The sequence below is a fragment of the Cololabis saira genome, chromosome 17 (genome assembly GCF_033807715.1).
Source record: "Cololabis saira isolate AMF1-May2022 chromosome 17, fColSai1.1, whole genome shotgun sequence".
NCBI classification, from domain to species: Eukaryota; Metazoa; Chordata; class Actinopteri; order Beloniformes; family Belonidae; genus Cololabis; species Cololabis saira.
The window spans coordinates 1,003,636-1,019,444 of NC_084603.1; the positions used below are offsets into that span (position 1 = coordinate 1,003,636).

The 15,809-nt window shown below is 45.0% G+C and overlaps 2 protein-coding genes across 2 annotated transcripts in view; both read right to left on the reverse strand.

Moving 5' to 3' along the window:
- Positions 1-1,520: 1,520 nt before the first annotated feature.
- Positions 1,521-3,809, reverse strand: LOC133463461 (nuclear factor 7, ovary-like). The gene has a single exon (XM_061745012.1). The coding sequence runs from the start codon at positions 3,682-3,684 to the stop codon at positions 2,260-2,262; it is 1,425 nt and encodes a 474-aa protein (XP_061600996.1). The 5' UTR covers positions 3,685-3,809; the 3' UTR covers positions 1,521-2,259.
- A 4,443-nt stretch (positions 3,810-8,252) lies between these two features.
- Positions 8,253-15,809, reverse strand: part of LOC133464059 (cullin-9) — a 74,577-nt gene continuing 67,020 nt past the window's right edge. The window contains 10 exon segments of the mRNA XM_061746025.1: positions 8,253-9,392; positions 9,481-9,572; positions 11,854-11,987; positions 12,094-12,211; positions 12,330-12,440; positions 12,670-12,744; positions 13,568-13,661; positions 13,752-13,915; positions 14,661-14,825; positions 15,096-15,236. Coding sequence (XP_061602009.1) covers positions 9,179-9,392; positions 9,481-9,572; positions 11,854-11,987; positions 12,094-12,211; positions 12,330-12,440; positions 12,670-12,744; positions 13,568-13,661; positions 13,752-13,915; positions 14,661-14,825; positions 15,096-15,236 — 1,308 coding nt within the window. The 3' untranslated portion in view covers positions 8,253-9,178.

Here is a 15,809-nt window from a genome sequence, read left to right on the forward strand (position 1 = left end):
GGCCAGGGCGAAGACATCCAGGGAAGCCGGTGCTTCGCTTGGTGGAGAAGAGGGGGAGGAGAGAACTGGTGCCACTCATAGCTCATCATGTCAAAAGGGAGCAGACATTTCCAGGGAGGATAAACAGAGGGTAGCCTATCATACTGTGTTATTGTATTATGTTACTAAATAATGTTTGTTCAAAGATCTCCTCTGTGCGAATTGTTGTTACGTATCTGTTATCACAGATGTGTGTGTGTATGTATGTATGTATATGTATATATATATATATATATATATATATATATATATATATATATATATATATATATATATATATATATATATATGTTGTATACATATAACAAATGTTATCTGTTAAAATCTGTTTTATTTTGTTTTAAATAAAAAGTGTAAACTTCTTTATATGTGATTGCTTAATTTACTAATGGTTAACTATGGTCAAGTAATGCTTATGAGGCAGTTAAGCATTAATAATGTGTTACCTAAGGGATAAATGTGTTACACTTTACAATAAGGGTCCAGAATAGTATTTACTAATGGTTAATTATGGTTAAGTAATGCTTATGAGGCAGTTAAGCATTAATAATGTGTTACCTAAGGGATAAATGTGTTACACTTTACAATAAGGGTCCAGAATAGTATTTACTAATGGTTAATTATGGTTAAGTAATGCTTATGAGGCAGTTAAGCATTAATAATGTGTTACCTAAGGGATAAATGTGTTACACTTTACAATAAGGGTCCAGAATAGTATTTACTAATGGTTAATTATGGTTAAGTAATGCTTATGAGGCAGTTAAGCATTAATAATGTGTTACCTAATGGATAAATGTGTTACACTTTACAATAAGGGTCCAGCAAGCCTTTACTAATGGTTAAGTAATGGTTATGAGCCACTCCTATACATTTATTAAGGTTTATGTCAGGTTACCGTTCATAAGGTCAGGTAAGCTACCTGATAACATACACAGCACCATTAGGAAATGATTACTTAAGACTCTAAATAGTTGTTTAATAATGCCCATCCAGTAAACATGTACACCATTAGCGAATGATTAGTAGATGTATTAGGTAGCTGTTACTTAATGCATATTCACTCCAAATAAACACCATTAGTAAATGATTACTAGGGACGTTATTAACGTTTTACTTATGTATTAACTAATGTATTACTTAATACTAAGTAATGCATACATAAGGATAAATAATTACATCATGTAACGTTTATTCATGCTTACTAATGTATTAATTAACTCTGAGCAGTAGGCATTAATTAACTGTTTATTAATGCATTAACTAATATGCTAATTAATGTTAAGTAATACATAATAATGGTTATTTAACTATTATTACACTGTTAATTAATGCTTAATAATGCATTAACTAACTGTTTATTAATGCATTAACTAATATGCTAATTAATGTTAAGTAATACATAATAATGGTTATTTAACTATTATTAAACTGTTAATTAATGCTTAATAATGCATTAACTAACGTTAATTAAGTGTTACCAAAATAAATCATGATCATGTTTGTTTACCAGGTTAATACAGATGTTTGACTGAAAGAAACTTAAACAAAATCAATGTTTCACATATGAAGGTTTTATGAACCAGTCAAGAATTATAAAATAAACATACATATACATTTAAAAAAGGTTTAAAAAGATATGAAACAACAATTATAAAACATTTGCTCACATGAGAACCAGCTGTGTTTTTTAAACAGTTTTGGACTGAAACTTGAGGAGCAACTTATAAACTCTGACATTTCAACACTTACAACATTTACACAGAAATATGTTCTTCAATACTGATTTTATTTGACTTTTACTCTTCGAATGTTATAAAATCAGCAGGTTGATTAAAAATAACTCAGATTTAGGAACATGGTGGATTTTTCTGTCATATCTTTAACTGGTTACAACATTTATTTAAACAATAAAGTTTGAAAGTAAAACATAAAATCTCGTCCCAGTGATTCCATCACATTTATAACATGAATACAAACTTGGATAAAATGAATCACAACTTTATAAACCTTTATATTTTGGTATCTTATTCTTTTTTCTTTTTCTTTTTTTTCACCGAACAAATAATATGAATGTTTTACAATAATATTTAAATGTGTCGTATTTTCAACGTTTTGAGATTGGTTTGTTTTCACATGTGAACTTTTTACTTCAAATAATCCTGATCTTGGAAAAGTTATTCCATCAAAACATTAAAGACACATGAATATATTTTCTTTATCTCAGGTTAATCTATTCTTTGTCTGACAGATTCTGATCTCAGAAGTTTTTGCATCACCAGAGTTTCCAACACAGAAATAAGGGAAGAGTTTCTCAGTGAAAGTGTATTTGTGAGTGTAGATGTGTGTCATGTCTTCAGCGTTGTAGAAGGAAACCGTCCCCCCGTCATAGTCCAGCTGGACTCTGATCCTCCGGAGACTCGTCTCCACCGTGATGGTCTTACCATCACCATTGCTGTATTCTCCATCATTATGCAACAAAAACCAGATTCCATCTTCAGGTGAAGCAGACGTCTCTCCCTTCCTGTCAACTGAGTCTTTAACCAAACCAACCTCCCACCTGGGATGATCTCCCACCTCCACCTCCCAGCTGTGTTTCCCTGAGGTCAAACCCTTGGAACCAAAAACATTAGGGTATTTGACGTTTCTCTCTGGATTATCAGGAAGCTGCTGGTCTGTATCTCCCCATCTCACACTGGTCAGATCAGCAGATAGATAGAGACAGGGACATGCAGTGTTTGGGTCCAGAACCACCGGGCTGAAGTGGACCTGGTCCCCCATCTTCTCCCAGACTCTGAAGGCCAGGTTTCCCAGGTGTTTGGCCTCGTCTACCAGAGTTCCTGAGAGCAGCCGTGGATCTGACACTGAGCTCTGCTCTCTGGCTCTGTCCCGGGTGGGTTTAAACCTGCTGAGGAACGTCATGTTGTCTTTCTGCAGCTCTTCTTCCACAGCAGAGATGCTGTCTGACAGAGAGGAGATCTGCTCCTGGATCCTCTTCCTCTCCCCGCTGATTCTCCTGCCCTTCTGCTCCTCTTCCTCCCTCAGAGCTGCCAGTCTGGACTCCTCTTCCTCCTTCAGGAACTGCTGGAGTTTGTTGAACTCTGCTCTGATCTGCTTCTCTGTGGACAGCAGCTGCTTCTCCGAGTGTTGAACCACATCTTTATATGTTTCCTCCACTTGTTTGTATTTGTTCCTCTTGTCCTGCAGAGACTTTAAGTCAGATTTCAGCAGCTCCTTCAGCTCACCGACTGCTTCTTCTACAGGAACCACTTTGTGGTTCTGGTGCAGAGAAAACTCACAGACAGAACACACAGCTCTCTGTTCGTCTCTACAGAACATTGGAGTTGTTCCTGGGTGTTTCTTACAAACCTCCTCCTCCCTCTTTTCCTCTTTTTCAGTCTCAGACGATTCACCTGTCTGTGTTTCAGCAAAAGAGTCGGCAAGTTCCTTCAGTGTAAAGTTCACATGAGGAAAATCTTTAGAAGATTTTCTTTTACAGATGGGACAGTTTCTGTTTTTAGCTTCTTCCCAGAACTTTTTCAGGCAGCTTGAACAGAAGTTGTGGCTGCAGCTCAGAGATACCGGATCTTTGAAAGTCTCTAAACAAACGTGGCAGCTCAGATAATCTTTAAGAGTTTTCTCAGCCATTTCTTCAAATCTTTGAAGTATTCTTCAATCGGTAGACTCACCAGTTAAATGTCCCTCTGAATCACAGATTTAAGTCTTTTTATTTCAGGTTTTTAGTTCATAACCTCCACCCTGAAATGGCGTCTCAGCTCTGTTCAGTCACAAGAATGAACTTTGAGTTTCACCTATTAAATTTACTGACGTCAACAGATAGATTTACAGGTTCTTATCAGCAGGGAGTGGAGTTTGACTTGTTATTCAGAAATACAATCAAGTGACTTGAATGTACTTTTTTGTATCTTTGTATTGTTGTTTTTCTTTTTAAAAAGAAAAAAAAAACAAAATAATTACCCCTCTGTATGTTTACGAGAATAGAGTCGTAATATTACGAGAATAAAGTTGTAAAATAGAAAAAAAAAATAGAAATAGAAACCTGTGTCTCCCTGTTTTTACAGACTCATTAAACCCAAGTCAGTTCACTTCATTAATGTTTTATTTTCCCCAAAAAGAAATTACATGCAGTTTATTAAAATCAGGGTATCAAATAATTAAAAATAAATCATGATCATGTTTGTTTACCAGGTTTGGGATTGGGAGTGGGAGTGGGAGCAGAACCACGGCCAACGTGGCCGAGTGGCACCTCACTCCCATTGGCCGGGATCGAGTGGCAGCTCACTTCCATTGGTCCGTCCCGTCTTATTTCATTCACTATCAAAATAAATGCAGCAACGAGGACAGTTTTCCTGCAGTACGCGCTGGTGCTCATGGGAAATGTAGTGTTGTTTCTGGTAAAGCACTACCGCTTTTGTCCAAAGGAGCCGCCAAACTCAACAAAAGCTGAAAGTTATGTGTGCTGCTTTAAGTTCGGCACACTTTGAGTAAATATCAGTAGTATTTATGCATTAATTGGGACGTACTACTCAGAGCCACACGGCACTTCCTGCTGTTGGGAGGGGGAGTTGTTACCATGGTAACAGCAGCACTTCCTGCCGTTGGGAGGGGGAGTCTCTTGGTGCAGCCAGAGGCACTATTGTTATCCTGCGCGTTTATTATTATTCATTTTCCGGACAAACTTCGGCGCGTAACTAGTCCCGCAGCTTTGAGAAAACGCGAAAAGTAAAAACGTAGAAACGTGCGCCTTAAGCGGGAATCGTGTGCTATGACTTTTATTAGCGATTGGTGTGTCTTTTTGCACGTTGCGCAAAAACGTGCGCTTTTAGCGCCATCCGGAACGCATTGGGAGAACTTTGGGGCCTCACCACTCGCACACCGTTACTCGAAAAATTCTGAACCGATTTAGAAAGTTGTAGGCCCTGAATTTAACTACAGTCCTGTGGATTTTCAGAGCGATTGCACAAATGGTTTTTGCACGAAGTGCAAAACCAATTCTAAATTTCCAAACTAATGGCCCCATACAAAGCGGACGGGAAAATGTCGAGAAAAAAGACAAAATTAACCTTTTTTCTAAATCACCTATCTTTCTCATAGTTGCCCGTAGAACTGTCATTCAAACTTCAAAACAGAGGAAAACTTCTCTTCTCTCTCCAAACCTGAAACTTTTTTATCCTAAGATGTACACTTTTCAAGATATGAGCACTCAAGCGAGGACTGGAAATCACTTTTTTGTCAGATTTAGAGTGGAACTCTCATTTTTTAGAGTGGGAGGGACAGTAAAAAAATGACCTTAATTTTTATTTGTAACTCGAGCTCACGGCCAAACCGTGAAAGCTGGACAGATAATTTTTGGTCAGAATGTAGACATAGATGTTGGGATTCATAAAATGTGACTTTGACAGGCGGGGTATGCACAAAATTTAAACGGGGGAGGCTAAAGCTGCGCCAATGCCTGCCTCAGTCCCCCATTGACTGTAATGTAATCAAAAGTTTTCTTCAAAAAAATCTCACTTTGTTTTCGAACTGCCGTTACTAACACATTTTAAGGAATATCTGAATAAAATTTAGATTGTCAGAATCTGCCGGGTTCTGTGTCTCTCACGATATCTTTGTTTTTCTGCTAGGAGCTATGGTTTTCTCACAAATCGGAGTTATTTGAGAACTTGTCACAAGGCAAAAGCTGGGGCTTTCTCACAGCAAACCCGGAATGTTCTGAAGTCGAGGTTCTTGTTGCCGGGGCAACCAGAGCTCAGCTGCTGAGTCATTGCCTTAGCCAGAACTGGTCACATGACTCAATCAGTACAGACTTCATATACTTTAACCTGGAAAATGGAGAAATCTGAACCCTGACCTTTTGACCTTAGACGATAACCAGTCCTGCTGGGAACCGGTTCATGGGATATATATATATATATATATATATATATATATATATATATATATATATATATATATATATATACATTTGTATATTATATATACAAATTAGCCCCGCCCCTTATTCTGATTGGCCGATATGTTATAGTCCAATATCTTTTTGAATGGTTTGACATAGAGAGTCATGGGTGGTGTCATTGGACAAAGTATTGAGTCCTTTACCTTCATTGGTGCAAATAAGCCCCACCCCTTCTTCTGATTGGCCGATATGTGATATTCAATTAACTTTTGAAAGGTTTGACATAGAGAGTCATGGGTGGTGTCATTGGACTCCATATTGAGTCCTTGACCTTCATTGGTGCAAATTAGCCCCGCCCCTTCTTCTGATTGGTTGTCCCTATTATCTGCTATAACTTTTGAATGGTTTGACATAGAGAATCCTGTGTGATGTCATCGGACTTGGTTTTGAGTCCTTCACCTTTATCGCTTGCAAAATGCAACAATGTACACAAATGGGCAGCAGCCCGCCGTGGCACTCTTGAAATTTCTGAGAGGAAATTGTCTAGTTAGTGCCACGGCTGCGCCAAGTGGCACGTCTCCTCCATAGCTATGCAATAGCAATGGGGGAGCAGTGCCTCTTGGCGCAGGCAGAGGCACTATTGTTATTGTGTGCGTTTCATCTCATTATTATTCATTTTCCGGACAAACTTTGGCGCGTAACTAGTCCCGCAGCTTTGAGAAAACGCGAAAAGTGAAAACGTAGAAACGTGCGCCTTAAGCGGGAATCGTGTGCTATGAATTTTATTAGCGATTGGTGCTTTTAGCACCATCCGGAACACATTGGGAGAACTTTGAGGCCTCACCACTCGCACACCGTTACTCGAAAAATTCTGAACGAATTTAGAAAGTTGTAGGCCCTGAATTTAACTACAGTCCTGTGGATATTCAGAGCGATGGCACAAATAGTTTTTGCACGAAGTGCAAAAACATTTCCAAATTTCCAGTCACGTATCTTTCTCATACTTGCACGTAGAAATGTGATTCAAACTTCAAAACGGAGGAAAACTTCTCTTCTCTCTCCAAACCTGAAACTGTTTTTTCCTAAGATGTACACTTTTCAAGATATGAGCACTCAAGCGAGGACTGGAAATCACTTTTTTGTCAAATTTAGAGTGGAACTCTCATTTTTTAGAGTGGGAGGGACAGTAAAAAAATGACCTTAATTTTTATTTGTAACTCGAGCTCACGGCCAAACCGTGAAAGCTGGACAGATAATTTTTGGTCAGAATGTAGACATAGATGTTGGGATTCATAAAATGTGACTTTGACAGGCGGGGTATGCACAAAATTTAAACGGGGGAGCTCGAAATTTCTGCGAGGAAATTGTCTAGTTTTTTTTTCTGTTTCTCCCACTCTAGCAACCGACACCCGTACTCTAGATTTGACAAAAAAGTGATTTCCAGTCCTCGCTTGAGTGCTCATATCTTGAAAAGTGTACATTTTAGGAAAAAACAGTTTGGGGTTTGGAGAGAGAAGAGAAGGTTTCCTCCGCTTTGAAGTTTGAATGACATTTCTACAGGTATGAGAAAGCTAGGTGACTCAGTAAAAAGGTGAATTTTGGCTTTTTTTTTTACTCTTTCCCATCCACTCTGGATGGGTTTTTTTGGCCGTTTTTTGGGAATAACTTTGGGAAAAATGGGAATTTCAACACCAAAAATCATAGCACACTATTCCCGATCGCACGTTTTGATATATGATGCGCCTGGGTCCTCCGAAATCTGTAGGAGGAGTAGCGAAGCAAAATCTGTTCGGAAAATGAATTAAAAAAATATACACGCAGGATCCTGCACTCTCCTCCATTGCTATTACATAGTTATGGAGGAGTGCCTCTGGCGCAGCCGTGGCACTAATGATATAATAATATTATTATAGTTAATATGATACTTATGACATATACGTATCACTTAGCAACCAAACACCGCTGCATTGCATTGTGGGAAGTTTCTGCTCGGCTAGTGTCCATCAATCCACACTAATACATTTCTTCAGAATGAGTATGGATAGTACATACTATTGAGTATGGATAGTACATACTATTGAGTATGGATAGTACATACTACTGAGTACGTATTAATGTGTCAGACGCACTAAAAAATCTTGCATACTCATTAGGAGGAAGGAAGGAATTTCGGACGCAGCCAGTGGTTCTGCGGTGAGCAGGTGACCTGTGAAGCCCTGCCCCCAACCCTAACCCCGCCCCCAGGCCTAGCCCCGCCCCCAGCCTTTGCCCCGCCCCCCACTGACCAGAGACTCATTAGTTTTTCGGTTTCGCACAAAAAGCTTTTATTGAGTTTTGCAGCTGAAGTTGCTAAACTGCAACAAAGAAAGAACAAAGAACATAGAACATTCTAGAACATCCACAATATGAATATAAGATCTCTCAGAATTACAGTGGAACAGGGAGACGGACCTTTAGGAACCATCTAGACCCTCTGGGACCAGCAGGACCAGCAGGTCCAGCAGGACCAGCCGGTCCAGCAGGACCAGCAGGACCAGCAGGTCCTGCAGGACCAGCAGGACTAGCAGGTCCAGCAGGACCAGCCGGTCCAGCAGGACTAGCAGGTCCAGCAGGACCAGCAGGTCCAGCAGGACCAGCCGGTCCAGCAGGTCCCCCCAACATCAGACCAGAACCAGGTCTTGACGGAGCAACTTTCAGCACAAACGTCCGACTCTACGAACAGAAAACTTCCGGTGAATAAAGTAAAGATGGAGCAGAGGAGGAGGTTTCCCATGATCCTCTGGGGTTTCCCATGATCCTCGGGGGTGAAGGCAGCGTCCGCCGGAAACTCGCCAAGGCAGAACCTCCGGGAACCGGACCAGGTCCAGGACTGGGGGTCCGAGTCCAGGACCCGGACCGGCTCCAAGTCTCTCTTTAAAAAAGCAACAGGAAACAAACAAAGCAAACGTCCTCCGGAGACAAGGACCAGGACCAGGACCAAGGGACCAGGACGAGGTCTAGCAGGACCAGGACCAGGTCCTGGTCCAGGTCCTGGTCCAGGTCCAGATCCTGGTCCAGGTCCCCGTCCCCCCCCTCAGCGTAAAGGAAAGCATCAGAAGTGTTAGCGGTGCAGCGTGTCTGGTGTCCAGGAGTCCCTTCGTCCTCAGGGGACGTGAGGAGGGGGCGGGGCCTATGGGGGCGGGGCCTGCTCCTGGCCCCGCCCCCAGGGGGCCGGTCTGAGCGCGCTCAGTCGAAGGGGCTGAAGTCCCGCTCCACGTTGTCCGACTCGTCGTCCTCGGTGAAGAAGTCGTCCTCGTCGATGTCGTCCTCGTCGTAGTCCTCGTGCCACTCGGGGACGTACTCCTCGTCGTACTCGTCGTCGTCCTCGCCGTCCTCGCCGCCGTCCTCGCCGCCGTAGTTGTTGTTGTCCGAGTCCCCGGAGTCCGACGCCACCTTGGACCTGGACGGGAGACAGAGACCCGGGTCAGGGACTAAAACCCCTCAGAGACCCCAGGACGTTAGCTACGCTAGCTATGCTAGCTACTCACGCTTTGACGGCGTCCGTGTTGTTGGACAGGTTGGACGTCCACGTGGAGTCCTGGTCCTGGCCGCTGCTGGTCTGGAACCCGACCCGGAAGTCCTGGACCAGACAGAACCACAAACAGGATTAGTTAAGAACCGGTCCAGACTGGGGGACTAAACCGGTCTGGACCAAACCGGTCGTGATATAATGAAAGTACACCAAGGCCTGTCACGATATAATGAGCGTATACCACGGCCTGTCGTGATATAATGAGCGTATACCACGGCCTGTCGTGATATAATGAGCGTATTCCACGGCCTGTCGTGATATAATGAGCGTATTCCACGGCCTGTCGTGATATAATGAGCGTATTCCACGGCCTGTCGTGATATAATGAGCGTATACCACGGCCTGTCGTGATATAATGAGCGTATACCACGACCTGTCGTGATATAATGAGCGTATACCACGGCCCGTCGTTATATAATGAGCGTATACGGCCTGCTGTTATATAATGAGCGTATACCACAGCCTGTCGTTATATAATGAGCGTATACCACAGCCTGTCGTGATATAATGAGCGTATACCACGGCCCGTCGTTATATAATGAGCGTATACGGCCTGCTGTTATATAATGAGCGTATACCACAGCCTGTCGTTATATAATGAGCGTATACCACAGCCTGTCGTTATATAATGAGCGTATACCATGGCCTGTCGTGATATAATGAGCGTATACCACGGCCTGTCGTGATATAATGAGCGTATACCACGGCCTGTCGTGATATAATGAGCGTATACCACGACCTGTGATGATATAATGAGCGTATACCACGGCCTGTCGTGATATAATGAGCGTATACCACGGCCTGTCCTGATATAATGAGCATATACCACGGCCTGTCGTGATATAATGAGCGTATTGTCAGATTAATTAAACTTTTGAACTAGTTTGTCCTTATGAAACTATCAGAATCAGGTCAGCTTAGAAAACTGCCTGTTTCTCACATGCCTGTCACATGCTCTGTTAACAGCTGTCCCATTGTCTTTAAGGTTAGCTAAGGGTTAGTTGGGCGATCTGTTGCAGACCACCATAGAGTTCCTGTTTTTAGTCAAGAAGACATTTGACCTATGTGACTCGTTGCTTTTAAAGATGTCTGTTTGTTTCTGCATACCACAGCTTAGTTCCTGTTTAACTGAAATGTCACATGTGTGTCTTTGTAACCCCAATTTCTGTCCATTGTCTGTCTATACACTGTTGACTATCCTTATATGGTAATTCCTGTCACAGTTTTCTCAATAAAAAGCTTCATGCAAGGGGAGGGTCTTTGGGGAAGCATTTGCTGTCAGGGGCTCTGCCTCTGTCAGTGTGCTCTCCCCCTCCTGCAGGAGCGCCTTAAAGATCATTTCTGATAGTCTCTTGTGTCTTTCCTGGTTAGGAATTTATTATGTTGACTTAGGGATCCAACAGTATACCACGGCCTGTCATGATATAATGAACGTATATCACGGCCTGTCGTGATGTAATGAACGTATACCACGGCCTGTCGTGTTATAATGAGCGTATCCCACGGCCTGTCATGATATAATGAACGTATATCACGGCCTGTCGTGATGTAATGAACGTATACCACGATCTATCGTGATATAATGAGCGTATACCACGGCCTGTCGTGATATAATGAGCGTACACCACGGCCTGTCATGATATAACGAGCGTATACCACGGCCTGTCGTGATATAATGAGCGTATACCACGACCTGTCGTGATATAATGAGCGTATACCACGACCTGTCGTGGTATAATGAGCGTATACCACGGCCTGTCGTGATATAATGAGCGTATACCACGGCCTGTCATGGTATAATGAGCGTATACCACGGCCTGTCGTGGTATAATTAGCGTATACCACGGCCTGTCGTGATATAATTAGCGTATACCACGGCCTGTCCTGATATAATGAGCGTATACCACGGCCTGTCGTGATATAATTAGCGTATACCACGGCCTGTCATGATATAATGAACATATACCACAGCCTGTCGTGATATAATGAGCGTATACCACGGCCTGTCGGGATGACTTGCATTTTTTCCCTGCCATTTTGAGAGTGGATTTTCAAATTCAATTTCACTTTCAGTTCAAATTCCAGTTCATGATCTGCAGAATTAACAAGTTCAAGTCCTTTATTTGCAAATATTTTGCGTTCAGTTCAACGTTCGCACGGAAATGAAAACGTGTGCATGAACTCGTTCATACACAACACTGACTGGGGGACCAAACCTTCAGGACACAGCCGGTCCTGGTTCTGGTTCAGTACCTGGATGGAGTGCTGCAGGACTGGTTCTGGTTCTGTACCTGGATGGAGTGCTGCAGGACTGGTTCTGGTTCTGTACCTGGATGGAGTGCTGCAGGATGGCCAGCAGCCGGTCCTGGATCCGCCGTATCAGTTCCAGTCCGGTACTCAGGTGATCCGGTTTCAGCAGGCGGACGCAGGAGGCCAGATCAGTGCACTGGAGCAGGGTCTCCTCTGGAACAGAGACCAGCAGTTAGACCTGGACCCGGACCAGGACCTGGACCTGGACCAGGACCTGGACCAGGACCTGGACCTGGGCCCGGACCCAGACTAGACTCACCCAGCAGGATCTGCAGGGCGTTGGTGTGCAGGTCCAGGGCCTCCGTCTGCTGCTCCATCACCTCCATCTTCTCCGTCTCCTGGTTGTAGTAGCTGTAGACGCACGAGTAGGCCAAGACCTGCAGGGGGACAGGGGGGACCGGGTTAGAACTGGACCAGGACCAGGACCTGCAGGGGGACCAGTTAGATCTGGACCTGGGGGGGGACCAGGACTGGACCTGAAGACCGGGACAGTACCTTGCGACCCTGGGCCAGGACTTTACAGGCGTCGATGACGAAGGTGAGCGACTTCATCTGCAGAGCTTCGTTGATGGACGACACCTTGGTCTCCAGGTTCACGGCAAAGTCCTGCAACACAAACCAGACCTGAGGAACCAGGACCAGAACCAGACCTGGGGAGAGACCGGGACCAGAACCGGTACCCGGTCCTGGCACCGGTCCTGGTACCGTGTCCCGGTCCTGGTACCGTGTCCCGGTCCTGGTACCGTGTCCCGGTCCTGGTACCGTGTCCCGGTCCTGGCACCGGTCCTGGTACCGTGTCCCGGTCCTGGTACCGGTCCTGGTACCGGGTACCTACCTTGGCCTGGTTGTGGAAGGTGCACCTCTCGTTGTAGTCCTGGAACTTCTTCTCCTGCCGCGCTGCTTTGCTCACCTGCAGGACGAGAGGAGAGATCAGACACTGGACCACAGGATCCTGAACGTCCTCCTGGAACCCCCTAGAACCCCCTAGAACCTCCTGGAACCCCCTGGAACCTCCTGGAACCTCCTGGAACCCCCTGGAACCTCCTAGAACCTCCTCCTGGACCTGAAGGCTCCTTCGTCCAACTCGTCAAACTCTTCGTCTAACTCTTGATCTAACTCGTCTAACTCATATAATTCTTCGTCTAATTCTGCTAAATCATCTAACTCTTCTAACTTTTTTTTTCTAACTCGTCTAAATCTTTATCTAACTCTTTTAAGTCTTCATCTAACTCATAATTATTTGTCTAACTCTAACTCTTCGTTTAACTCTTCGTCTAACTCTAACTCTTCGTTTAACTCTTCGTCTAACTCTAACTCTTCGTTTAACTCTTCGTCTAACTCTAACTCTTCGTCTAACTCTAACTCTTCGTCCAACTCTTCGTCTAACTCTTCGTCTAACTCCAACTCTTCGTCTAACTCTTCGTCTGAACCTCCTGGACCCCCTGACTCCCCCGACTGCTCTGGTTCCCCCGTCTCGCCTGCTCTCCCGGGACCCTGATCTACTAGATACTGCCTGACTGGATTCCTCTAGGGGCCCCAGCCCTCTACGCAGCGCCTGCGGTGACCCCTGACCCCTGGGCGGAGCTAGGTGACCCCTGACCCCTGGGCGGAGCTAGGCGACCCCTGACCCCTGGGCGGAGCTAGGTGACCCCTGGGTGGAGCTAGGTGACCCCTGGGCGGAGCTAGGTGACCCCTGGGTGGAGCTAGGTGACCCCTGACCCCCCCTAACCCACCATGGCGGAGCAGTTGTAGTAGTCCTTGTGCGTGGGTTTCCATGGTTTCAGGCAGCGCCAGCAGAAGCCGTGGTTGCACTTGGCGCAGGTCATGCTGCGGAGGAGAGGAGCCGTTAGCATGGCGGCGTCACCGTTAGCATGGCGGCGGCGTTACCGCGGTAACGGAGTGGGCGGGGCTACGTACTGCAGGCAGCCCTCGTTCTTCTCGATCTGGGCCTGGCAGCTCGGGCAGCGCTTGGAGATTAGCTTAGCCAGGTGTTTGCTCTGCGCCTCCATGCTCATGCCCTCGTAGTAGCCGCCGTCGTCCATCCACTGGGACATGTGGCTGCAGCTGGCCGGGTAGTGGGCCTGGGGGACGGGGGGACGGGGGGGGGGGGGGGGGTACATATATTTATATTTCCTGTTTCTTTCTACATAGTCTTTACATGAGTGCACTTTTATGGAGCTGCTGCTTACTCTCATATTATAATGATAATAAAGGCTTTCTATTCTATATGTACACGTGTGTGTGTGTGTGTGTGTGTGTGACCTCTGACCTCGGGGTAGTTGTACTTGTGTACATGTGTGTATATGTGTGTATGTGTGTGTACCGTATTTTCTGGACTACAAGCCGCATCCGCTCTATTTAAAAAAAAGATATTTAGCCGCAGATATTTCTGTTGTTAGATTAGATATTTACTACATGTACAGAAGGATTCTGAACTGTAAATGATGTACATGTTTGTACCTAAATAGATCTTTCCTAACAGTGTCTTTTAACACGGCAGCAACTTTGCTGATTAAAACGGGACAGAACCAAGAGAAAATAACTGCTATTTATTTATCTATTTATCTGTTAGAAATCTGCTTCTACTTCTATCTGCTAAAGAAGAAGTAGCATATTCTTCTTTGCATTTATTTTGTATTTTTGTTTTTATTCTAATTCCGGTTAGAGCGCCCAGAGTGGTGGAAGAAAAATCCACAGAATAACCTTTGTATAAACTGCATGGCTGAAAACTTATGAAAAAAGTAGCGGCTTATAGTCCAGAAAATACGGTATATATATGTGTGTGTGTGTGTGTGTGTATGTGCGTGTACTTGCGTGACCTCTGACCTCGGGGAAGTTGCAGCTGAAGCAGGACGACCAGCAGCAGCGGCTGCAGGTTCCCATGCTGCCCATGTTCTCCTTGCAGAGGATCTGGTCGCAGCCCAGGGGGTTGGTGCACCAGGTGAGGTTGGAGCAGCACTCCACGTAGCCGCGCAGCAGGGAGCTCTCGTACTGGGGGAGAGGGGGGGCACAGGTTAGAGGGGGGGGACACAGGTGAGAGGGGGGGGACAGGTTAGAGGGGGCACTAGGACCCAGGGCAGTCAGAACGCAGGGGGCACTAGGACCCAGGGCAGTCAGGACACAGGGGGCACTAGGACCCAGGGTGGTCAGAACACAGGTGGGGGGCTTGTGGGGGGGGGGCGTTACCTTGGCGACGGAGCTGGACTGCGTTACCTTGGCGACGGGGCAAGGTGGGGCGTTACTTGGGGTGGGGGGCGTTACCTTGGCGACCGTCTCCGTCCCCGTCAGGATGCTCAGGAAGAAGGCGGAGGTCGGCTGGGCCTGGCAGTCGGTGATCGGACAGTCACAGTTCATCACCAAGTTCTGCTCGATCCGGGAGGTCAAATACTCCTGCCAGCAGGACTGGGGGACACACAGGTAAACACAGGTAAATACACACAGGTAAACACAGGTAAACACACACACACACACACACACACACACACACACACACAGGTAAACACACACCTACACACCAGCAGCGATAGGGCTAGCCCAGTGGTCGACAACCCAACATGTTTTAGATCCATATTGGACCAAAAACACAAAAAACAAATATGTCTGGAGCTGCAAAACATGAAAAGTCTTGTATCATCTTAGAAAAAAGAAACACATGCTGCACGTTTCTATATTACAGACCTGATAGTGCCTTATGTTCCTGGCAGAGCTCTCCGCTCTCAGAGTGCAGGTTTACTCGTAGTTCGTAGAGTATCTAAATGTAGATTTGGAGGGCGGGCGTTCTGCTATCAGGCACCATTACTATGGAACCAACTTCCAATCTGGGTTAAGGAGGCTGACACCACCTCCACCTTTAAAACTAAACTTAAAACCTTTCTGTTTAGTAAAGCCTATAGTTAGTGTTTAGTAAACCTCTAGCTGGTGTTGGTAAATCTCTAGGTAGTGTAAACTCTAGTGTGTTAGAGTCAGTAGTCATAG

What these genes read in the sequence shown, in the direction of transcription:
- LOC133463461 (XM_061745012.1), bottom strand. Translation starts at nt 3,684, where the DNA reads ATGGCTGAGAAAACTCTTAAAGATTATCTGAGCTGCCACGTTTGTTTA.